At 38.1% G+C, this 26,420-nt stretch overlaps 1 protein-coding gene across 1 annotated transcript in view; it reads left to right on the forward strand.

Annotated features, from left to right (window-relative positions):
- The window catches only part of CPED1 (cadherin-like and PC-esterase domain containing 1), a 429,690-nt gene that overhangs the window by 109,604 nt on the left and 293,666 nt on the right, over nucleotides 1-26,420 (forward strand). The window contains exon 4 of the mRNA XM_006859362.1: nucleotides 7,957-8,032. Within this exon, the coding sequence (XP_006859424.1) occupies nucleotides 7,957-8,032 (76 nt within the window). The remainder of the gene's footprint in view (nucleotides 1-7,956; nucleotides 8,033-26,420) is intronic.

Raw genomic sequence — 26,420 nt, forward strand, 5'->3', positions numbered from 1 at the left:
AGATGCAATATGTGTGTATCATTCCTAATGTTCATGGTGGTGGTACTGGTGGTGTGTCGTGGAGTCATAGCGACCCTGTATAGGGTTTCTGAGCCTGTAAATCTTTACGGGAGCAGAAAGCCTCATCTTTCTCCCATGGAATGTCTGGTAGTTTCGAACTGCTGACCTTGAGGTTAGCAGCCTGACTCATAACCACTATGCTACCAGAGCTCCTTAACATTCATAAATGATAACAAAACAGTATTCTTCCCCAGGTACTTTCTTATACTTCATAAATAGAAGAAAATTCAATGTCTATTCTCCTTACTTAACAAGCTAACAGTTTTGCTGTAGTTTTAGGTTTTTTGATTTATAAACTTTTTTTTAATGTTTATACTCTAAATTATGCTATTGTTTTTATTAGTAATTTTTTAACTTTTTATTGAAAATTGAGTGAAAGTTAACAGATCATCAGTATTTTTTGTAACGTTGGTCTGATTATACAAATTCCTTTAATTTTTGTTTATCTGAAAATGTCCTCATTTCACTGTCATATTTGAGGGACAACTTTGTTGGGTATTTGATTCGTGGTTGCTAATTTTTTCCTTTTAGAGTTTTGTATATGCCATACCATAGCCTTCTTGCTTGCGTGATTTCTGCTGAGACATCAGACTTAGTTAGTTCTCCTTTGTAGGTAAATTGCCATTTTTCCTGAGCTGCTCTTGAGATCTTTTCCTTGTCTGGTTTTGGAAAGTTTGATCATGGTGTCTTGGTGGTTTTCTTTTGTGGGCTATCCTTTTTGGGGTTCACTTAACGTTCTTGAGTGATTATCTTCTCATCTTTCATGGTGTTAGGGAAGTTTTGTTTCAGCAACTCTTCAACAATTTTTTTCAGGGCCTTTTATTGTTTCTTCCTGTTCTAAAACCTGTAGATTATATCTCTTCATGGTGTCCCCCAGAAATCTCAGACTTCCAATTTTTTCATTCTTTTTTCAGATTATTCTTCTAGTTTACTAGTATTAAGAGCTTTATGTTCAAGGTCACTAATTTGGATTTTCATTGATTCAAATAGACTATGTTGCTTTTTCAGTGTTTTGTCCATTTTTGAGATCTTAGTATTATTCCAGATTTCTATTTGCTGGTTTTGTATTACTTCAAAACTTGCATTTATTTTCTCTGTTTGTTTAAGTAGTGTTTACCGAAGTTTTTCTAAAGTTTTTTTTTTTTTTCCCTGTGTTCTCCTTGCTTTCCTCGATCTTTCTGTCAATCTGTTGAAGCATCTACATATTATTCTTTTGAATTCTTTCTCAGGTACCTTTTCTTCATCAGAAACATTTTCTGACTCTGAGTCTTTGTCTTTTGAGCCACTCTCTCTTAGTTCTTCACGTGAGCTAAAATCTTCTGTTGCTGTTGAGACTTTGTGGTGTCAATGCATTCGTATTTTATGCTTGTGTCTTACAAATTGTCTCTTGGTTGGTGTGATTAGAGAATGGAAGCGTGAGCACCAATTTCCATTTGATGTCTGTGCACCTTAGTTTAGGGTGATTTGGCTGGTGTTGGCTGCTGTCTATCATTGATCAGGTGATACAGGAATTGGTATTGGCTGTTGTCCAATCAGTGGAGCTGCAGAGGGTATGGTTGTGGCTGAGTCGTTATGGGCATGGTTGCTGTCTCCTGCTAGTTGGGAGAAATAACACAGAACCAACAAACAAGCAAACAACAGTGAAAACAAAATATAACAAAGGAGAAGAAAGCTAGGAAAATGGACAACATCAAGAAAAGAGAATATAATAACTAAAAATGGCAAAGAGAGACAGGAAAATGTATGAGAAAAATAAGAGAGAAAATATAAGGAGGAGGAGAAACTTAAAAAAAGAAGAGTTAAGATGAAAAGAGAAAGAGACTAGAGGGTAGTTAAGAAAAATCAAGAGGAAATGAAGAAGAGGGTGGAAATGAGAATCTGAAAAAAAGAAGAAAAAAACAAAAGTAGAGATAGAAAAGATAAAAGTTAAGGTAGGAGCAAAATGAGGGGGGAAGCTACAAAGGCAAGAAGTGACTGGCTTACAAGCTTTCAAGAGGGAACCGAGATCCAGAGGGCATGGGGGAAGGTAGAATCGCCAGTGAGTAGTATCCAATCTGTCTGGGCGGGGCCGATGAAATGAAATGCAGATGGGTCTCTTGTGATACAATAGTGAATTATTATTATCAGGACTGATTATGAGGGTTGGAAATGTAAAGGTAGATGTTTTATAGCAAGGAGGGGAGTGATTAACGTTTCAGTCTAGGAGCGGAGATCCCTGGGACCATCAATGGAGAAGAGCAGAGAGCGGGACCCTACCCAGAGAAGCAATGACACTAGAGATGTAGGCAGAGATGATGACGTGGATAAATGGAGCAGCCGGAGACTTTAGATCCAGAGAGGGAGAGGGGCTGTGTGCTGACAACTGGGCAGCAGGCTTGTAGTGTATACCCTTTGGTTGGTTGATGATGCATGGAGTGGATTGTAACCATGGCAATGAAACGATATAAGATAGAATGAATGTAAAACTAATGTTCTCCCATGTAAACTATCACATAATTCACTAAAAATAAAAAAATAAAAATAGCTGAGAAAAAAAAAAAAACTTAAGGGAGGGGAAAGAGAGGAAGAAGGAAAAGAAAGAATAAATAAACTAAAGCAAGGGAACAACAAAAGGAAAAATAAATTAAAAACCAGTGAAATTGTTGGACCCAGAGAGAAGAAACCTCTGGGAGGCTTCCTTCCAACCAATGAACTCGTGAGGTGGGTGGTTAAGGGATGTGAGAGCTGAGTTCACAGCCCTACATGGAGTTTCTTTAGGCCTAAGTGTTGTTTATATTTAGGGCACCCTGTCCGGAAGTATGTATAATAATAGAAATTTAGATGTAGGTATGAGGATTGTGGGGATTGAAATATTTTAAAATGTGCATCCCTTTCTCACAATTTGATGCTTCAGAAATATCTCAGGGCTTGGATATCGTGACCAGCTTCACACAATGCATTGTATTCTGATCCTTTCAAAGAGGTGACAATTTTTGTGTGAAGTTAAAAAAAATAAACCAGCAGTAGTCTGTATATAAACACACACACACATACACACATGTCTATAAAAGTTTCAAACCCAGGACAGGTTTTTGTCGATGTTAGCTTGTCTTTAAGTTGATTCTGACCCATCTCTGCAGAATGGAGTGCTGTCTAGCGTTTATAAGGCTGTGGGTCTCTTGTTGATGGGTCCAATCACCAACCTCTTAACTAGTAGTCAGGTGCTTAACTGTATGTGCCACAGGTTGGTTTATATTTAAATGATTATAAAGTACTAAACTGGAGAAGTTTGTTGTAAAATGGCATCCAACACAAATGATAGGTCCCTTGGTGATATTATTTAATTTTGATCATGATACAAATCTTATATATTTTGTGATGTACACAAAAATAGGAAGGACTAAAATATAGAAAAGTATTATTTGATTTAACAATTAAAAAGTTTGTTGTTGTTAAGTGCCATCGAGTTGGATCTGACTCATAGCGGCCTTGCAAAGGGTTTCCGAGGAGCGGCTGATGAGTTTGAACAACTGACCTTGCTGTTCAAACCGACCTTCTGATCCAGTGCTTATCCTATGGTGCCACACCATGACTCCAATTAACATGTTGCAAGTTTGTAAATTATTGGTTTATCATAGATGTATGATCCATGATCTTCGAGCATTTTAAATTTTTTGGTACCAAGTTTCTCAGTTTAATTGCTTAGTTTCATGTTAACTTCTGGAGTAGAGTGTGAATTCCAAAAACTTGCTTTGGAAGAAAGAGCTAGAAGACAATGAAAACAGTTACTTCCCTTGGTGTGGCTCTGACTTTTTGAAACAAAGGTTTATTTAATCCCAAATCAGTTAAGCTTTCCAATCCAAGGTCTCACATGGAAAGCTGTCTATGTGACAGGACATGACAGACTACCCTTTGGCTGAAATCTGTGCAGGTTGCTTTTTCAATGTATTGCCCATTTCTGAGATCTTAGTATTACGTCTCGATGGCTCATTAGTTCAGTTATTGCTAATGCATTTATCAAGACACTTCTATTCCATTTGTTCATTTTGTAGGATGGGACAGCTATGACAAGGACTGCTGTATGCATCTGCAATAAAGTACCTGTTTTAGTTCACAGTTGTTATGAATTGAATTATGTCTCCCCAAAATATGTGTTGTAAATCCTAACCTCTATGCCTGTGATTGGAGTCCTGATGGGGTGCTGCATTGGACCACTAAGTCAGTGGTTCAAACTCACCAACTGCTCCTTGGAAATCCAACTCAATATCATTTAATAATAACAACAACAACAGTCAAAGACTTACAAGAAAGCACCAAGCATGCGATTGAACAATGGAAGAAGGGTGACATTTTCATACAGTGGAAAATAACCCCTGATTTATGTTCAAATGTTTTGTGGAAGGTAGAACTTGCAAGTGATGAACATGGATATTTAGTTGAGGAGATTTCCAAGCAAAAATCTAAAGAGACTACGTTGTTTCTTCTTTTTACTTATTGTAAAATGTGAAAGGAAAAAGATGGACTTCATCTTAAATTTTTAAAAATCTTAAAAATAAAACCAAGACTTAAAGATTTGGAAAATTCTGTTTTACAAACTAAGGTCACATGTACTAGAATTTTACCAAGGATGGGATATACAAGCCTTTGTTAAAGGAATTAAGCCAATTACCAAGAGAGAACTTATCAGTTTAGACTGAAGAGAACAGAGAAAATATAAAAGGAAAGAATGTTGAATTCTACAGACAGGAAACAGGCCAAAGGTGATACATCTGTTGGCCTCCAATAAAAAATAGACTATTCCTGGAGCAGCTCTGGTATCAGTAGAATTGTTAAAAGAAGCACAGAAAGCAAGACTTCATTGAATTCAAAGGGTAGAGGCACAGCCTGCACCAATTCAGATCTTCACCAACTCAGTTCAGAGTGTGAGGCTGCAGTTTATGAGAGCCGGGGGTGGGGGAATGGGTGGGGGGGTCACTGCCCAAAGGTGAGGGGGTGGAGATGCCATGCCCACGGACTCAGAAGGACTTGGGGAATGGGGCCGCCCGAAGTCAAGAGAACAGTTACCACCTTAGTGGATCTGGAAGGCAGAGTGGAAGCCCAGGGTCGAGAGATCTCTACCCAGAATCCACACACTATGGCCAACACACAGAGTCTGGAGAGCAGGACCATTGCCCAGATGGTCTAATGGAAGAGAAGATCATGTTCAAATCTTGAGAGCTAATGTAATTTGTTCTGCTGGGTTTTTTTGGACTTGCTTGGTGCCTGATATCACATCTTTCTCTCCAATTTCTCTTTGTAAAGGAAATTTCTACCTTGTACCTGTTCTGCCATTGTACTTTGCAGCACATTACTTGTAGTTTTGATTTTATAGGCTCACAGCTGAAGAGGAATTTTGCTCCAGGATAAAATATGCCAAAACTTTCATGCATATTGATTTAGATTCTTCAGAAGATGACATTTTAGACTTGGAGTTGATTTAACACCTTGGTGATGATGTGATATATGAATGTGTTTTTGCATGTGGCAACAACATGAATTTGGGTGGGACCAAAAGGTGGAATGTCATGGATTAAATTATGTTACCTCCCCCCCCCCAAAAAAAAAATCCATTGCTCTCAAGTCCTTTCTGACTCTTAGTGATGACCGTATAGGACAGCGAAGAACTTCACCATAGGAATTCTAAGGCTGTAAGTCCTGGTGTGGCGCTGTGGGTTAATATACCAGACTGCAAAACTGTTTGAACTGCAAGGTCGGTGGTTCAAGCTCACCAGCTGCTTCTCGAAAACCCTATACAGGGTCACTGTGGGTCAGAATCAACTCGACAGCGCTTAACAACAACAACAATCTTTACAGAGTGGACTGCCAGCTCTTTCTCTCACTTCACCACCTGGGCTTCTACCTTTCAAAATGTGTATTGGAAATCCTAACCTCTATGTTTGGTGGTGCAGCAGTTCTGCGCTCAAAGTGGTTTGAATTCACCAGTAGCCCTTTGGAGAAAGATAGAATGGTGTGCTTTTCTAACAATTACAACCTTGAAAACCCTCTAGGGCAGTTCTACTCTGTCCTATAGTCTCACTGTGAGTTCAACTGACTTGATGGTACTAAGATTGGTTTGGTTTATGCCTGTGATTGTATTCTCATTTGGAAATGGCTTACCTATGTTATGTTAATGAGCCAGGATTAGTGTAGGGTATATTTTGAGTCAGTTTCTCTTGAGATATTAAAGAGACTAAACAAGCATGCAGAGCAGAGATGGGGAAAGAAAGATGCAAGCCATTTAAAGATCACCCTGGAGCACAAACTGGGAAGACAAAATGACCTTCCTCCAACGTCAACAGAGAGAAAGGCTTTCTCTAGAGCCAACACCCTAAATTTGGGCTTCTATATTCCTAACCTGTAAGAAAATAACTTTCAGTTTGTTAACACCATCCATGTATGGTATTTCTGCTATAGCAACACTAGATAGCTGAAAAAATAGCTTTTAATGCTATTTGTCTATTCTGGATTGTTTTCCAGAGTCCTTTAATTGATTCTATTAAGTCAATAAAAGTAGAGTGGTTTTTACTTGTGAGGGGGAAAACATCTATTCCGTTACTTGTTTGAAGCATTTCCCAAATTAAGAAAGTTACTTTTATGGCTTCTGGATCCTTTTGCAATGCTCTGTTCCTTCCCTACATCCCATCTCAGGTATTTTGATTTGAGAACTTCAGGGTTTTATAAAAGCCCTTCCTATTTTCTTATGTTTAGTTTCTGAACATTCTTTCTTTTGAATTTGAGAAATATGAGCCTTCCTAAAGGAGCTCTGGTAGCGTAGTGGTTACGACTTGGGCTGTGAACCGCAAGGTCAGCAGTTTGAAACTACCAGCTGCTCCGCAGGAGAAAGATGAGGCTTTCTACTCCCGTAAAGATTTACACCCTCGGAAACCCTGTACAGGGTCGCTATGAGTCGCTTCCGACTCCACGGCATATAACAACAACAACAACAAGGAAGGCTGGTGGCACAATGGTTAAGCTCTTGGTTGTAACTGAGAAGTTGGCAGTTTAAACTCACCAACTGCTTCAAGAGAGCCAATTCACACTGATCTCCTTCTGTTGCTTCTATCAAGGCTTTACCATCTTTGATATGATTTCTGTGATTTAGTTGATAACTACAAAGCCAAAGTAGAAAATTACAAGGAGAGAATTAAGCTCTTCTGTATCCTTTCTCCATTTTACAATAATAAAAAAAATCTGAATTTATGATGATCTTTATAAATCTAAGAACAAAAATTTTAAAAACCGAGTATTACAAAACTAGGGGTGTTTTTTTGTTTGTTTGATTTAGAAGCAATAATATACTTTAGTATGATGGGAAAAGTATATTTGAGATTTTCAAAAAGGTTTAGCATTGAATTTTCACTATGTTTGTCCGATAGAAAATCACTGATGACCTGTGGGGCTTTGGAGTTGAGCTGTGTAGTGATGTTGCTTGCCAAAACAAAATTTGCAACTATCAAGCTATTTTTGGTACTATGTGTGCAATAAAGACAAAAAGTATCCCTTTTCATGTCTAGAAAATATTATGGCTCTTAAATATAGCAAGGTTTTTGAACAGATACCGAAATATTTTAAAGAGTTGTAAGGACAAGTTTTTATGTTATCAAATACTCGAATTTTAGTATAGAATGTTGGCCTACAGAGATTTGGAGGTACAATGTAAATTGTGTAGAAAATACTTGGTATACAAGGGGGAGCTTCAAAAAGTTTGTGGGAAAAAATGGATTGATAAAGAATTGAATTTTCCCCACAAACTTTTTGAAGCCCCCTGGTATATACATATACGTGTGTTCTCTGAGTTTGTTTTTGTTTTGTTTTACCTTTTCTTTGCTTCTGCATTCATGCATGCCTAACTCTGTAATTTTTTGACATTCTTTTCAGGTAAACGTATTACCAGAAATACAGCATCAGCTTTGCAGAAAGGAAGGATTATGCCAAATGATTAGAAGATATCCAGGTAATCTTTAGTTGGCCTTCTTTTGCATAAAAAATGTGAGCTCTGTTGCCTTCCTTGCAAACCCTAAGTAATGAAGTCTCTGATCAGCATGCTTAGCTCATTTCCTAGTTAAGTTAATTCTACTACCACACATACTTTATAGTTCAGGAGGTTTTACCAACAGGAAGACTTGGATAATAATGAATACAAATGTCTAACATTGATATTCATTGACATTCTAGTTTTGCCTTCATTCTTCCAAGATGAGCATTCCTTTTCCTCCTTTGGTTTATCTTTAAAATAATTGCTGCTTTTTTATTTTTTAATTATTCATTATAGTTCTTCTTGGTTATATAAACTAAGGATATTTAAAATACGTATTTCTTCATGGTTACGTTATGGTGATTCTAACAAATGTATTCTTTGCTGGAATGCCCTCAATTTGCCTATGTGTTTAAGAGAGGTTGTTAAATGAATAAATTCTGTGTCTCAACTATATTAGAAGTTTGGGAGAAAAATCACCGTCTTCAGTTTGCTTATAGATCCCCAGAGTGAAAAAGAACATCAGAAAGTATATTAGTCCTCATGGATGAAATAAACCCTCAGATAGAATTATAGCTTATTTTAAAAAATATCAATGAAAATGTCCTCCAATTTTTTCCTTAAACCCCCTTTACTGTTTCATAGTTTCTAACTCTAGAAAGGTTTTTGTAATACAACTAAAATTTAGATCTGTATAGCTTTAATTTTTAAAATTGTAATTATTTGTATCATACTGGAATCAGAAAACTGATGCTAGATCTGAACCTATCTGCTTTTTTGTGGGCTTTTTACTCTCACCCCAAACATGTTACTTTGACATGTACCGTTCTGAAGGCTACCATCTTCTACCATCATCTACTAGAAAACAAAGTGAAATAAAATTGAATGAGCAATCCAACTTTCACTTTTCAATACTTTAATAAAATAAACACTAATCATTTGAACTTGGTTCTCTAGTTGTTGTTTTATATAACAATGTAACTGAAACCATAAACTTCAAGTGTTTGATTTATTGCGTGATTACCATTCTAGCTGGATAGTTTTAAATTTTGTTTCATAGATCAGTAATGCTTTTATGAGAAGCAATAAAGAATAAGATCATTGTTTCCATTAAGGCAGCTTTGGAGTCATGGTGTGGTGCTTTAGGATAAGCATTGGAAAGCTAACCACAAGGTTCAAATCCACCAGCCACTTCTTGGAAATCCTATGCAGGGTCATTATGAGTTGGAACTGACTCCAAGACATTTAGCAACATCAACACAACTTTAATAAATATCCAGAAATTGTTTAATTGACAATCTGAAAAAAAAATTATTTGGGGCAGATCCCACATACTTTTAAAGTGTGCTTTTCTTTGTTGTTATTGACATTCCAAAATCATTTTGGTTAGTAGACTAGACTCCTAGGAGTAAAAACCTGTGTATAGTCAGAAATGGAGAAATGGACTACCAATTTAAAAATTACCCAAAGAGCTACTGTACAATTTTATGTCTTATATTTTGATCCCAGAAAACTTAAGACTTTTTTTTTTTTTAAACCTTTCTCTTTACACACTGTTTATTCCAAGAACACCTGTATATTTCAAACAAATGTACACCATTCTCCACTCTGGTGTCTTAATTTCCATTTATCTGTTTAACAAATTAGTTTCTCAGAATATACAAACTTTTTAATGGAATTATTTCTCCTGTCATACATTTTTCTGGCTGAAGATAAGTCTCTTGAATGTGTGACTCTACAACACTATTGATAATTTAAGCTTTATAAACACTAGCTTTTACTGCAGACTATTGCTATGAATAGATACTATATGGCATAAAGTCAACACTCATAAGAGTAAGAATATTTTGTTTGTGGTGACCATTGAAAATTGAAGCTATATTAGATAGCAACCTTTCATTACTTAAAAGTGCTATTAAGGTGGTTAGATAATAAAACTACACATGGCACTATAAAATCTAGCCATTCTGTTTAAAATCAAAATGACCTGTGCCATTTTAAACTTCGCTTCCTTTGGCGGCAGAAAAAAGTATACATATTGAATCCAGATATTTCAATTCTGCCACTATGTACCATAACTATAGGGAGTTTATGGATTTCTTTTTTAATATCCTTTGGAAAATGTAGCTTCCTTAGCTGTTGATAAGTGCCATCCTGTTGTTTCCAACTTATAGCAACTCTATGCACACAGAACAAAACACTGCCCACTCCTGCGCCAACTTCATAATCCTTGCTAAGCCTGAGCCTGTTGCTGCTATCTCTGTGCCAATCCAGCTTTTTGGGGATCTTTCTCTTTTTCACTAACCCTCCATTTTACCAAGCATGATGTCCTTCTCCAGGGACTGGTCCGCATTTAAGTATGAGAGATGAAGTGTCACCATCCTGGTATCTAAGAAGCATTCTGGCTTTACTTCTTCCAACACAAATTTGTTTGTTCTTCAGGCAGTCCATGGTACTTTCAATATTCTTCTCCAACATCAACTATGTATATGTCTGCAGTCACATTATTTTTATTTGTTTAAGAAAGAAGCTATCCTTTTATTATTTCCCCAAAATGGAGCCTGGTAGGCATTGTGGGTTAATGCGCTAGACTGCAAGATCAGTTTGAACCGCGAGGTCAGTGGTTCAAGCTTACCAGTTGCTTCCTGGAAACCTTATTAAGGGTTGCTGTTAACAACAACAACAATGGAGTTCTAATGTGTTCTTAATGTTTCTGTTGTTATGAAGTGTCCTCCAATGGATTCCTACTCACAGTGACCCTGTATAGGGTTTCCAAGGAGCGGCTGACACCTTAAACTAACAACCTTGGGGTTCACAGTCCAGTGCTGATCCTACAGTGCCACACAATTATCCTAACACACCAGACAAGAAACAAATCTGCTCATTGTTCCAGAGTAAGGCGCCATCTCTATACTTCAAGCTTATTTTCTATATAAATATCTCTGAAAAGATCATTCAGAATAAAGGTAAGCCATGTGTGTGCGGACAATACATGAAGAAATGGACGACTCAAAGAAAAGTGCCTCCCAACAATTCCAGGGAAGAATACCCGGCAAGCCCTACCTCAAACTTAAACAATGTATGAAAATTAGCAAAAGACTTAAAATCTAGCCTCGTTTTTCTTATCTATAAAACTGTGAGGGTTGGTGATGATCAATGTATACTGAGGTCACATAATGCCATTGTCTTTTCTTTATAAAGACATGTTGTCACAGGTTTTATCCTAAGCAGTAGGTGGACACGGAAGTCATGAAGGAAGTGATGGCTGTTCTGATAGATGTGGTTGGAACCACATAAAGAGTCAGGACAACCTGAGTTTGGGCCAGACACAAGAGTGATTGCACAGAGCATGAAAGCCTAACCCAGACTCTCTTCCATTCCACAGCCACACAGAGCTGACATTATCTACGTGACTCGTGTTGAAAGGCACAAATCCATGGAATTTTTACTGGCCAGTACAAAGATTTGTTATTATCTTACCATTAAATACTTTGCCTTTTGAAAACAAACCAATAAAAATGATCATCATTTTCAGTTAGTCCCAACTCATTGCTAATGTTTTTGTTGCTTTTATTAAGTTGTGCATGTGTGTTTTATATACAAAGATGCTTTTTCTCCATATTTGGAATACAAGTGCCAAACAAACATAAGAGAACTATTTAACTTGGGTTATGAGTTGTTATTTTTGTTCTTTTTATGCAGTGTGCTCATCCAAGAAGTCCTGGTTAAGAGTGTGCCAAATTTTTGGTTATAACTCATGTTTTCCAGACAGATGTATTATCATAGCTCTGAACACTGACTTTCTCGTAAAGTTTGAAATATACTCAAAATTATACCCACAGATAGCATTCTGGACATTTTTGGGAAACCTATATCCTCGTTTTCTCTCTTTTTTTGTAACCTCTGAGTACATAAAGAAAAAAATGAATCAATAAATCTTAATACCTTATGGTTCTATTTAAACATGACATGGCTTTCAAAATTTACTAATGATACTCCTTACCAGTAGAAAATTTATCTTTAAAATAAAATAATGTAAATTATTGATAAACATTGGCTAGTAATACAAGTTTTATCTCCCATAATTACTGATGATTGGAATGCAAAGGTTGAAAACAAAGAAGGAGGAGTAATTGGAAAATATGGCCTTAGTGATAGAAATGATGCAGGAGATTGCATGATTGAATTTTGCCAGACCAATGACTTCTTCATTGCAAATACCTTTTTTAAACAACATGAAAGATGTCTATACACATAGACCTCATCAGATGGAATCCACAGACAGTGGAAAAGCTCCATATCATTAGCCAAAACAAGGCCAGGGGAAGATTGCGGAACAGACTATCAAGTGCTCATATGCAAGTTCAAGCTGAAACTGAAGAAAATTAAAGAAGTCCACGAGAGCCAAAATATGACCTTGAATATATCCCACTTGAATTTAGAGATCATCTCAAGAAGAGATTTGATGCATTAGCCACTAAAGACCAGAAGAGTTGTGGGATAACATCAAGAACATCATACAGGAAGAAAGCAAAAGGCCATTAAGAAGGCAAGAAAGAAAGTAAAGGTCAAAATTAACATCAGAAGAGACTGGCCCTCCAGCCTAAAGATGTTAAAGCAAATGGGAGAAATGAAGAGGTAAAGGAGTTGAACAGAAAATGCCAAAGGGCAGTTTGAAAAGACAAAATCAAATCCTATAGTGAAATGTGCAAAGAAACCAAAAGGGAAGAAAGAACAGACTCAGCATTTGTCAAGCTGAAAATCCTGAGGAAAAAATTCAAGCCTCAACTTGAAATACTGATGGATTCTATGGGCAAAATATTGAAAGATACAGAAAGCATCAAAAGAAGATGGAAGGAATACACAGAGTCAATATACTAAAAAGAAATGGTCAATTTCAAGAAGTAGCACATGATTGAGGAAGAAGTCCAAGGTGCACTAAAGGCATTAGCAAAGAATAGGGCTCCAGGAATTGAACGAATACAAATTGAAATCTTTCAACAAACTGATGCAGTACTGGAAGTACTCATTCAACTACCTGAACAACTGATTGCAAGATAACCATATTTGTACCCATTTCACAGAGGTCAACCAACGGAATGAGGAAATCATTGAACAGGCATTAATATCACATGCAAGTAAATTTTTGCTAAAGATTATTTAAAAATAGTTGCAACAGTACATTGACAGGGAACTGCCAGAGGTTCAAGCAGATTCAGACAAGGTTGTAGAATGAGAGATATCATTGCTGACGTTAGATGCATGTTGGCAGAAAGCAGAGAATACCACAAAGATATTTACCTATGTTTAATTGATTATGCCAAGGTTTTTGACTGTGGGATAATGACAAGCTATGGACAACATTGCATTGCAGAGAATGTGTATTCGGGAACACTTAATTGGGCTCATGGGGAATTTGTACACTGACCAAGAGGTAGTCGTTCGAGCAGAGCAAAGGAACACTGAATGGTTTAAAATTAGAAAATGTGTACACTAGGGTTATAGTCTTTCACCATACTTATTCAGTCTGTTTACTGAGCAAATAATTCAAACAGCTGGATTATAGGAAGAAAAATGTGGCATCAGAATTGGAGGAAGACTCATTAACAACCTGTGATATGCTGATGATAAAACCTTGCTTGCTGAAAATGAAGAGGACCTAAAATACTTACTGATGAAAATCAAAGATCACAGTCTTTGTTATGGGTAGCACTTCAATGTAAAGAAAGCAAAAATTCTCACTACTGGAGCAACAAATAACATCATGATAAATGGAGAAAAGATCGAAGTTGTGAAAGACTTCATTTTGCTTGGATTCACCATCAACAACACTCATGGAAGCAGTAGTCAAAAAAGCAAAAGAAGTATTGCATCAGACAAATCTGCTGCAAAAGACCTCTTTAAAGTGTTCAAGAGCAAAGAAGTCAGTTTGATGACTAAGGAGTACCTGATCCAATCCATGGTATTTTCATTAGCATCATATGCATGTGAAAATTGGAGAATGAATAAGGAAGACCATAGAAGAATTGAGGCATTTGAATTGTGGTGTTGGAGGAGAATATTAAAAGCACCATGGACTGTGTTGGAAGAAATTCTCCTTGGAATCCAGGATGGCAACACTATCTTTCATATTTCGGACATGTTATCAGAAGGTACCAGTCCCTGGAGAAGGACATCATGCTAGGTAAAGTGGAGGGTCAGCGAAATAAAGGTTCCCAACAAGCTGTATTGGGACAGTGGTGGCAGCAATGGGTTCAAGCTTAACAATGATTGTGAGGATGGCGTCGGACTGGGCAGGTTTTCGTTCTCTTGTGCATAAGGTCGCTATGAGTCAGAATTGACTAGATGGCATCAAACAGCAATAGTACCAATGATTGTTTTTAACACTCCAGGTTTAAAATTTTTCTTGTTTATCATAGGATACAGTGAAATATTGTTAGAAAATCAGATGAATTGTTATCTGCAAGGTCAGTGGTTCAAACCCACCAGCCACTCCTTGTTGTTAAGTGCCGTAGAGTTGGGTTCCGACCCATAGTGACCTTATATAGGGTTTCTGAGGAGCAGCTGGTGAACTTGAACCACAGACCTTCCTGTTCAAGTGAATTTTATAGTCTAGTGCATTACCCAACAGTGCCACACTAGGACTCCTTAGAAACCCTATGAAGTGTCACCACTAATTGGAACCAACAGGATTACACTTCACAACAACAACACTGAAATTCTCAATATTACAGAGAATTTGAATATTATAATGATTTCATTTTTTTCCTCCTTTGCTATTCTTCATAGTAGCCATCAGGTCAGTTCTGGCTCATAACAATCCAGTATAGGGTTTCCGAGGAGTGGTTAGTGGATTTGAACCACCAACTTTGTGGTTGAAACTGACTTTGAGGTCTTGTGCACTAATTGTCACACCAGGACTCTCCTCTGCTATAACTTGGGAAAATGTCCTCCTTCCAAGAAGAGTGCAAGTAATGGGAACATGCCCAGAATAATGGAAGTTGGAGGACATGCACTACTCTCTAGGAAGCAATCTTAGACAAACTTCCAGAGTAGGCCAACGTTTGCTCATTCTCTGTGCTTTCAAATCCAGACACCCCGAATCTGTGTCTTCTGTGAGCTCCTTTATACTTCGATCTTTGCAAAGACTTTCACCTCCTGTCCCACATAGGATTGCATCTGTTATGCAAAGCATTCTTTACCCAAGCACAACTTTCATCTCTTTAGTATGACTGACTTATGTTAGGTGATAGCAGAAAGCAAGCTGATGGAACTAATTCATACTAAATTACACTCTCACCCCAGTTGTAAGCCTCTTACAAGTATTTGCATTTTATAAAGGCATCTTGCACACCCAAAGAATTTCTAATGGATAGAATTTTGAGAACTGCATTTAGATTTCCACTGAGTCTATTAGCAAGCCGTCTGCTCCCCAAATTTACAGAATCCATCCATTTCTCTCCATGTCTACCACCACTAACCTAATCAAAATTGCCAGCCCCTCACATTCTTCTTAAATCTTCTTTTGCTACTAGACAATACATTATCCAGACTGAACTCAAAATGCTTCTCCATGCCCAAACAAAACAAAACAGTTTCCTTCTCATTGAACCCTCATGGAGGAGACCCTATGAGTTAACTATGTTCCATAGTGTTTTCAAGGTCTGATTTTTCAGAAGTAGATCATTAGGACTTTCTTCCAAGACACCTGAGTGTGGACTTGAGTCGCCAGCATTTTAATTAGCTTCCCAACATGTTAAATCTTTTGCACCATCCTGGAACTCCCCGTTCATAACTAAAATAAATGTATAGGCCTGTTCACAGCAATCTATCCAGGGACTGAAAGCAGGTGGCCCAGGTAACCAGCTCTCTGGATCAGGATTGGTTATGGACTTACTTGGTGGTGTTGGTTGTGTGCCATCAAGTCTTTTCAGACTCATAGTGACCCTGTATAGGGTTTCCAAGGTTAGCACCCCAGCTGGTAATCTACTGTGCTACCAGGGATCCTTATACAGTTTGGTATATGACATAAATTTATGAATGCAATACATTGCTTGATTCTTGACTAATGTTCCATGAGTGTTGATTGTGGATACAAATAAAATGCAGTCTTTGATAGATTTAATCTTTTCTCCATTTATCATGATGTCACTTACCGGTCCAGGTGTGAGATTTTTTTTTTTTTCTTTACATTGAGGTGAAATCCATACTGAAGACTGTGATCTTCAATCTTCATAAGTATTTTAAGCCTGCTTCATTTCCAGCAAGCAAGGTTGTGTCATCTGCATATCGTAGTTTGTTAATGAGTTTTCCTCCAATCCTTATGCCTTGTTCTTCTTCATATAGTCCAGCTTCTCAGAATATTTGCTCAGCATACAGACTGAATAAGTATGGTGAAAGAATACAACACTGGTTCACACCTTTCCTGATTTTAAACTATTCATTATCTCCTTGTGTTAGAACCTCTTGATCTATGTACAGGTTTCTTATAAGCATAATTAAGTGTTCTGGAATACTCATTCTTCTCAATGTTTGTTATGAGCCACACAGTCAAATGCCTTTGCAAAGTCAGTAAAGCACAAGTAAACACCATTCTGGGATTCTCTGTTTTAGCCAAGATCCATCTGACATGAGCAATGGTATTCCTCATTCTATGTCCTCTTCTGAATCTTGCTTGAATTTCTGGCAGCTCCCTGTTGATGTGGTACTGCCACCATTTTGAATTTCTGGCAGCTCCCTGTTGATGTGGTACTGCCGCCATTTTGAATTATCTTCAGCAAAATTTTACTTACATGTGAGGTTTATGATATTGTTTAGTTATCCAGATAGACCTCAGTTCCCTCACATTTCTTTGTTGTTAAGAGCCGTTGAATCAGTTCCAACTCATAGTGAACCTGTCTGTATAGGGGTTCCAAGGAATGGCTGGTGGGTTTGAATCATTGATCTTGCAGTTAGCAGTTCAGAGCTTATCCTACAGTGCCATACCTTATCCCTATAAAATTCAGTTACCCCTGATAGTCAAACTCCTTTGAACAGCCTATTCTCTCTTCTACATTTGTATCCCCATATTTCTCTATGCTTCTTCTCCTCAGCACACCTTTGCATTTCCCTAAACCCTTGACAACTCTAGCTTTCTTTTTCCTCACACAATAGAAACCTTGCCACCACCAAGGACAATGAAGCTGGTTTTCTACTACAATGTTAATCTCTGGAGCTGAAAGTGTTTGTCAGTAACTTGTAGCTACTCCCCCTTTGTATTACCTACCAATATTCTAATCATTCAACATATTTAATAAGAAAATTGCCTGGTTTCTGAGTTACCTAGTGCCGCTATCATGAAAATGCTACAGGTGGATGGATTCAGAAATGAGAAATGTATTGACTCATAGTTTTGATGGTTAATAGAATTCAGAGTGCTGGAGCAGCTATACTTTGTTTTGAGGAAAGTCCTGTCTTTCAGCTTGAGTCCCCCTTGGCATTCCTTGGCTTACAGCTGGCAATTTCTCATTTGTGTTTGTCTTCTCCATGCCTGTTGTCCCTTTTAATCAAGCTCCACTGAAATGTGATTAGATTTAGGACACACCCTACTCTGATATGACCTCTTTAATATAACAAAAGAAACCGCCTTTTTTAAAAAGAGGGTCACATTTCACAAGTGCAGGGCTTAGGACTTCTAGGTACTTTTGGGTGGGTGGGGGGGTTGGGGATGGGTGCTGCACAATTCAGTTCCTATCAGCTGGGTAACTTCTTCTTCTGTACTTCAAGTCCACTATAATTCTTGTTAATTGTACTGTCTAGAGCGATGGCCTTTTTAGGATTCTCATGGTTCTATGATCCCATCAAATCCATGACCCTCACTTCCCCTCCATTTAGCTTTCTGTTTCATAGTCAGCCATTAGTTGGCAACTTTTATCACCCAGAACTTCTCCATCTCGGAAAGCCTAAACTAATTCACCATGTTTTAATCATAGCCTTTCTGACTTTGTCATTCCCTAATGCCACCCAGTTTGGAACCTCACCTGGTGCTTCATTACTTTTAATTCTGCCACCTTCTCCACAACCGACAGTCATATCTGGTTACCAAATCATGTCTACCACGGCTAGACCACTTAGTTGGCCAGCTGAAATACTTTTTTATAAACAATTGCAGTATTTTTTATTGTTTTCACACCTGTCCTTAAACTACCACTCAAAGAAAAATCCTATGAACTAACTTATCTGTTCCTATGCAAGAAATATGAGACTGCAACTATGCTATCTCCTCCTAGGATATCTTTTCTACCTGCTAAAATGGGGGGGTGGATTACCCTTGCAATTGTCAACTCAGTTACCACCAGCACCAATACAACATCAAGTGCCAACGTTGTATAGGGTTTCCGAGGAACAGCTGGTGGGTTTGAACCTCTGACCTTGTTGTTTTCAGTCCAGTGCTTATCTTATAGTACCACCTAGTGGTTATGAATTGGGCTGGTAACCTCAGGGTCAGCAGTTCAAAACTACCAGCTGTTCTGCGGGAAAAAGATGAGGTTTTCTACTCTCATAAAGATTTACAGCCTCAGAAACCCTGTGCAGGGTTGCTATGAGTCAGAACCGACTCCATGGCACATAACAACAACAACAGTGGTCCCTAAAGGAGTCCTGGTGTGGCACTGTGGGTTAATGCACTGGACTGCAAAGTTGGTTTGAACCGCAAGGTTGGCAGTTCAAGCTCACCAGTTGCTCCTTAGAAACTCTACACAGAGTCGCTATGGGTTGGAAATGACTCAATGGCACTTAACAACAACAACAGTGGTCCCTAAAACAACTATTCTCAATGCCTTCTAAAAGAGAACTAGTTTAGCACTTGTGCTATGGGCAGAATTTCCATTCAGTTTAAGGTTGGTAGAATTAATATATTATTAATGCTCTATTAATTTCTGTATAGACAGAGAAGACCAGCTACTTCACAGTTAAGATGTATTTCAAAAGAGACGCCAACAGAATGTGCTCATGCTTTAGATATGGCCTATGAGAGAATGTTCCCCGAGAGTTTTCAGTCAGCTGTCAGTTGAGCTGGACGAGTCAGGTATCAGGAAATGAGAGGTTAACCTGCCATTCCCCCATAATTTTAAGAAAAGTCATGTGGCAGGCCAAGGGCTTTTTCCTAACAAGTTTTTAAAATGAAGAAAAATGTAAACAAGAAAATATTGTTATTGTCAGGTGCCATTGAGTTAGTTCCAACTCTTAGTGACCCTATACACAACAGAAAGAAACACTGGCCAGTCTCACGCCATCTTCGTAATTGTTACTATGTTTGAACCCATTGTTGATGCCTCTGTGCCAATCCATCTCATTGGGATCTTCCTCTATTTCACCAACCCTCCACTTTACAAAGCATGATGTCCTTCTCCCAGGACTAATCCCTGTGGGTGTTTAGAGCTGGTTCTCCTCACTTTGAGTTGGGCCCCATTAGCAAATGACAGTCCTGAAAGCTCTACTCCATTCGCATCTTCAAGGCCAACTCTGCTTTTTTTTAAAAAATGTTTTATTGTGAATTATGTGATAGATTACATAGGAAAACATTAGCATTACATTCATCCTGTCATATATCGTTTCATTGACATGGTTACAATTCCCTCCATGCATCATCAACCAACCAAAGGGTATATTTTCTCCATGTCATTGTCTCTGCCTCCATCTCTGGCATCATCTGGGTAGGGTCCCACTCTCCACTCTTCTCCCTTGATTGTTTCAGGGACCTTGGCTCCTGGACTGCATAGTCAATCACTCCCCTCCTTTTGCTACAAAACGTCCACCTTTACATTTCCAACCCTCACAGTCAGTCCTGATAACAATTATTCACCATTGTACTACAAGGGACCTATCCGCATCTCCTTTCATCAGCCCTGCCAAGACAGATTGGATACTACTCAGTGGAGATTCTACCTTTCTCTGCACCCTCTGGATCTAGGCTCCCTCTTGAAAGCTTGTAAGCCAGTCACTTCTTACCTTTGTAGGCCCCGGCCCCCATTTTGGGTACCCAATGTCCGAGCTGCCCATCCCTGTCTACTCTGTAAGGAGGTGATGGGAATGATCCTCGCTGTAAAGATTTGTTCTCTTTTTAAGGCCAACTCTACTTTGAAGAGGCAGCTCTTCTCCAATGCTATTTTGAGTGCTTTCCAATCTGAGGGACTCATCTTCTTGCACTATAACTGATAATATTCTGATGCTATTCATCATGCTTCAATTTCAATATTCTGGGGCTCTCTGACAGTGTTCGACTGTTATTTATAAGGTTTTCAGTGGTGAAACATTCAGAAGTAGTTCACCTCTCCTTCTTCCTTGTCTGTGTTAGTCTCAAGTTGACCTTGCTGTTATTTAAAATACTGGTGTCATAACATCCAGCATCACAGCAACATGTAAGCCACTACAGTATGACAAACAGACAGATGATTGGTAGAAAAACAAGAATATAACTATCTCCAGAATATTCACTAACCCGGAGATAATCACTAGGAACATTTTTGTGTCTGTATTTTATATTGAAAATTTAAACCATTTCTTTAGACATCAACCCAAGTCTCCTTCCAAGTTAAATCTACCTGATTTCCCATGATAGATTTACCCTTTCTTTCCTCTGTGCTCCAATCATACCTTATAAAAGTCTCTATTATCACAGTGCCAGGAGTCCTGGTGGCACAAACCGTTAAGCTGCTAACCAAAAGGTTGATGGTTTGAGCCCCATAGCAGCTCCACAGGAGAAAGACCTGATAGTCTGCTCTCATCAAGGAAACCCTGTAGACAGTTCTTCTCTGTCACATTGAGTTTCTTGGAGTCAGAATCCACTTGACAGCATGCAACCACAACCAAGCTATGCCACTTTGTATCTTAGTTTTATTTGTAGGAGCTTGTCTTCCCACTAGGACTGAGACTTCCTGAAAGTAAGACCTCGTTTATTTGCTTCCAAGGTGCATTAAGAGAAGCTGGATTATATGAAGAAGAATGTGGCATCAAGATTGGAGGAAGATTCATTTACAACCTGTGATATGTAGATGATACAACCGTGCTTGCTGAAAGTGAAGAGGACTTAAAATACTGATGAAAAGACTACAGCCTTAGTTGTGGGTTGCACCTCAATGTAAAGAAAAAAATCCTCACCAATGGACCAAAAAAGTAACATCAAAATGAATGGAGAAAAGATTGAAGTTGACAAACACTTCATTTTGTTCAAAGCAGTCATCAACATTCATGGAAGCAGTAGTCAAGAAATCAAATGACATATTGCATTAGACAAATCAGCTGCAAAAGAGCTCTTTAAAATGTTAACAAGTAAAGATGTTATTTTGAGGACTAAGGTGTGCCTGACCCAAATCATGGTATTTTCAGTAGCCTTGTATGCATGTGAAAGTTGGAGAGTGAATAAGGAAGACCATAGAAGAATTGATGCATTTGAGTTATGGTTTTGGAGGAGAATATTAAAAGTACCAGGGACTGCCAGAAGAACAAACCAGTCTGTGTTGAAGAAATACAACCAGAATATTTCCTGGTAGCCAAGATGATCACACTTTGTCTCGCATCCTTCAAACATATTATCAGGAGGGGCCAATCCCTGGAGAAGGACATCATGGTTGGTAAAATGGAGAGTGAATGAAAAAAGGAAGACCCCCTAACAGGATGGATTAGCATTGTGGCAGCAGCAATGGGCTCACATGTAGCAATTGTGAGGATGATGCAGGGCCAAGTGGTATTTCATTCTGTTGTGTATAACGTCGCTATGTGTCAGATCCAACTCAGTGGCATCTCATAAGAACAACAATGTTTTTGAATGACAGATTGGAGAGTATGCTAATGGAGGAAGTCATTCAGTGAAGGAGTTTCAGCAAAGGGTCTTGGGAATGGCTGGACTTACTCATTTACTGATTAAAGTACAATACTGTACTGTTGTTTTCAGGAGAGGATGGGGACAGAAGTACAAACTACTGTTTCATTCCCCTAAAACACAATTACCCATCTTGAGTAATATGTACACATCTATGAAGGAGAGCTGTTATTCTATTACAAAGAAGCAACACAGAAAACTATTAATAATTTAACACTGTAGGGCCAACTTGTAAGTTACCATTGCTGTCCAAGGATTGGTCCCCTTATTGTTATTTATGAGAACAAGCTTCACCTTTTCTTGTACTGTTGGTTGACCCACATTCATGCAGGTTGAAAGGAAACATGTCATGGCCTTTGGGAGGAGCCTCATATTTTCCCACCACTTCATCCAGAGTAATTTGTTCAGCAATTCTTTTCCAGAGAAACTAAATGCTGACTGACAGAAGGATGTAGGAGAGGCAATGCTGAGGGTTTGCTCTCTTTTTTCAGGGATGTTTCAGTACTCCTTCTAGATTAGCTCTCTGGGAAGATTCCTTCATCTTAATGGTTCTGCATTTGAAGGAAGAAATAGCTCTCATACTTTCTTCTTAATAGTTGTGCTCTTCAATCCCTTTCTCCATAAATTCAGTGGGAAAAAAATAATAGTGTGTGAGGCCAAAAAACCTAAATCAGAAAAAGCAGGGAGCTAGATGACAATAGATGTAAAGGTGAGATTTATTTTGTTTTAAACTCTAAAGTTAAAAAAATAAAAACAAGAGAAAGAAAAGACAGGTCTCAAAAAAGTCCTATAGAACACTTTGTCTGATAAAGGGTAGCATGCTCTCCTCTTCAGGTTCTCCCTTGCCCTTTCTTTTCTTCATCCTCTGGGGTCCCCCAGACACCTTCCTAACACCTCCCAGACCCCTAGGGAGCTCTGTTGATTTCAGTCTGGGAATCATGACTCTATGTTATGAAGTCCAGAATTGAGAGAGTTAACAACAGTCAGTGAAATGGAAAATCCGTTCGTGATTCCTTCTATTCATCAAGAATGAAAGTTATCAGAAATGTTCTTCTCTTTCCTTCCTGTATCCTGTTTAGGTTTTTGGCAACCTCTTAGGAGGAAGTTAATGAAAACAGAAATCAAATGACAAATGATTAAAACATGCACTTTTTTCACACCTTTTACCTTTCCCGTTTTGCACTAAAAATATTTTTTATTATGCTTTATTACACTAAGATGCAATCATTAAAAACAATAAAATACAGGTAAGCAATAAAAACAAAAACAATTTTTGAAATTATGTATCTGTCCACACCTTCACAATTCATGTGTAATTTTCAAAAAATAGTTGTTTTTGTTGTTAGGTTCCATTGATTCAATACCGAATCATAGTGACCCTATGCACAACAGAACGAAACACTGCCCGGTCTTGCATGAACCTCACAATCACTGCTACGTTTGAGCCCATTGCTGGTGTTACTGTGCCAATCCATCTAATTGGGGGTCTTCCACTTTTTCTCTGACCCTTCACTTTACCAAACATGATGTCCTACTCCAGGAACTGGTCCCTCCTGACAATATGTCTGAAGTATGAGACACAAGGTCCGGTCATCCTGGCTTCCAAGGAGTACTCTGGCTGTTTTCTTACAACACAGATAGTTTTGTTCTTTTGGCAGCCCATCACACTTTCAATATTCTTCTCCAACACCATAGCTCAAATGCATCAATTCTTCTATGGTCTTGCTTATTCATTGTGCAAATTTCACTTGCATATGAGGCTATTGAAAATACCATGGTTTGTGTCAGGCGCACCTTAGTCCTCAAACTGTTGTCTTTGCACTTGGATGCTTTAAAGAAATCTTGTGAAGCAGATTTGCCTAATGCAATATGTCATTTGATGTTTTGACTACTGCTTCCATGGATGGTTGATCTGAGAAAAATGAAGTCTTTAACAATTTCAATCTTTTCTCCGTTTATATGGATATTGTTTATTGGTCTAGTGCTGAGGATTTTTGGGATTATTTTTACACTGAAGTGCAAGCCATACCTAAGGCTGTGGCCTTTTATCTTCATCGGTAAGTGTTTTAAGTCCTCTCTGCTTTCAGCAAACAAGGTCATATCATCTGCATATCACAGGTTTTATGAGTCTTCCTGCAATTCTGATGACAGGTTCTTCTTCATATAATCCACTTTCTTGGATTGTGAGCTCATAATACAGATGGAATAAGGATTGTGAAAGAATGCAACCTTGGCACACACACACCTTTCCTAGTTTTAAACCATTCAGTGTTCCCTTGTTCTGTTCAAACAACTACGTCTTAGTCTCTGTACAGGTTTCTCCTGAACACAGTTAAGTGTTCTTAATTGTTATTCTCTGCAATGTTGTCCATAGCTTGTCGTCATCCACACAATTGAAAGTCTTTGTATAGTCAATAAAGCACAGGTAAACATCTTTCTGGTATTCTCTGCTTTCAGCCAAGATCCATGTGATGCAATGATTTCCCTCTACCCATGTCCTCTTCTAAATCCAGCTTGAATCTCTGGAAGTTCTCTGTCAATGCATGGTTGGAGCTTTTATTGCATTATCTGTAGCAGAATTTTACTTGCATCCATTATTAATGATATTATCTAATGATTTCCATGTTCTTTGGGTCACTATTCTTTGGAATGGGCACAAATATGGGCCTTTTCTAGTCAGTTGGCCAGTAGTTGTCTTCCAAGTTTCTTGGCAAAGATGAGTGAGTACCTCCAGTGCTGCATCAGTTTGTTGAAAGGTTTCAATTTATATTCCATCAGTTCCTGGTGCCTTGTTCTTTACCAATGTCTTCAGTGCACCTTGGACCTCTTTCAGTATCATTGGCTCTTGATCATATGTTACCTCTTGAAATGGTTGAACATTGACCGCTTCTGTTTGGTACAGTGACTCTGACTCTGTGTATTCCTCCCCTCTTCTTTTGATGCTTTCTGTTTCAAAATTTTGCCCATAGAATCCCTCAATATTTCAAGTCAAGGCTGGAGGTTTGGTCTTCAGTTCCCTCATTTTGAGAAATGCTGAGCATGTTCTATCATTTTTGTTTTCTAACTTCCATACTAAACAAATGTGAAAAACTTTGTACATTTGTTTAGTATATTTGGCTTTGCCTTTTTAAAATTTTCTATTTAGCTCTTTTATCTCCTCATTTCTTTCATTTGCTTTAGCATCTCTATGCTGTAGAGCAAGTTTCAGATTCTCTTCTGATATCCGTTTTGGTTTTTTCCTTCTTTCTTGTCTTTTTAATGATTTTCTTGCTTTCTTCCTGTATAATGTTTTTGATATCATCCGAAAACTCTTCTGGGTCTTTGGCCTTTAGTGTCTAATGCAACAAGTCTGCTCTTGAGATGCTCTCTAAATTCATGTGGGGTAAGTTCAAGGTCATATTTAGGCTTTTATGGACTTGTTTTAACTTTCTTCACCTTCAGCCTGAACTTACACATGAGCAGTTGGTGATCTGTTCCCCAGTCTGCCCCTGCCTTGGTTTGGCTGATGATATGGAGCTTTTCCACCATCTTTTTCCACAGAGGTATTCAATTTGATTTCTGTGTATGCCATCTGGTGAGGTCCGTGTGTATATAAGTCATCTTTTATGCTGTTTAAAAAGGTATTTGCAATGAAGAAGTCATTGGTTTTACAAAATCTTATCATGTGATCTCCATCATCGTTTCTATCACCAAGGCTATATTTTCCAATGACTTATCCTTCCTCTTTGTTTCCAACCTTTGCATTCCAATTTCTAGTGACTATCAGTAGATCTTGATTGCATGTTTGAACAATTTCAACCTGAAGAATTAGGTGGAATTCTTCAATTTCAACACCACTGGCTTTAGTGGTTGGTGTGTAAATTTGAATAGTGCTGATATTGACTGGTCTTCCTTTTAGGCATATGGATATTATCCAATCCCAGACAGAGTACTTCAAGACAGTGCTTGATGTGTTCTTTGATGATGAATGCAATGCCATTTCTCTTCAATATTCCATTATGAACATAGTAAAAGATGGGATTTTCAGATTCAGAATAGCCAATACCAGTTCTTTTCAGTTTACTAATGCCTAGGAGTATGTAGAAGGAATTGGCCTCCTCAGCCCTTGCTGCCTGAGCTCCCTAGAATCGTCAGTTTTCTCTGCACATTTTTATGGTTTCTCTCTGTCTGCACAGTGGTGAGTTGTGCCCCATCAGCAAATTAAGGTCCCAAATCCTTTGCACCATTTGTGCCATCTGATCAAGACTACTTCAAATAGTAGAATACCATGCAATTCAAATATGAGCAAATTATTGCATATTTATCTGTGGCAAACTAAGATATTAAAAATGATATAAATCTATAATTACTGTCATACAAAATAATGACATCCTAGTAGTAAATTCAATAATTTTCCCAGAGAATCTTTTAATAATGAAAGTCGAGGCTTGAATTTTTTCTTCAGTTTCCCCAGCTTGAGAAATGCTGAGCGTGTTCTTCCTTTTTGGTTTTCTGATTCCAGATCTTTGC

This window comes from Chrysochloris asiatica, unplaced genomic scaffold (genome assembly GCF_000296735.1).
Source record: "Chrysochloris asiatica unplaced genomic scaffold, ChrAsi1.0 scaffold00032, whole genome shotgun sequence".
In the NCBI taxonomy this organism is placed as follows: domain Eukaryota; kingdom Metazoa; phylum Chordata; class Mammalia; order Afrosoricida; family Chrysochloridae; genus Chrysochloris; species Chrysochloris asiatica.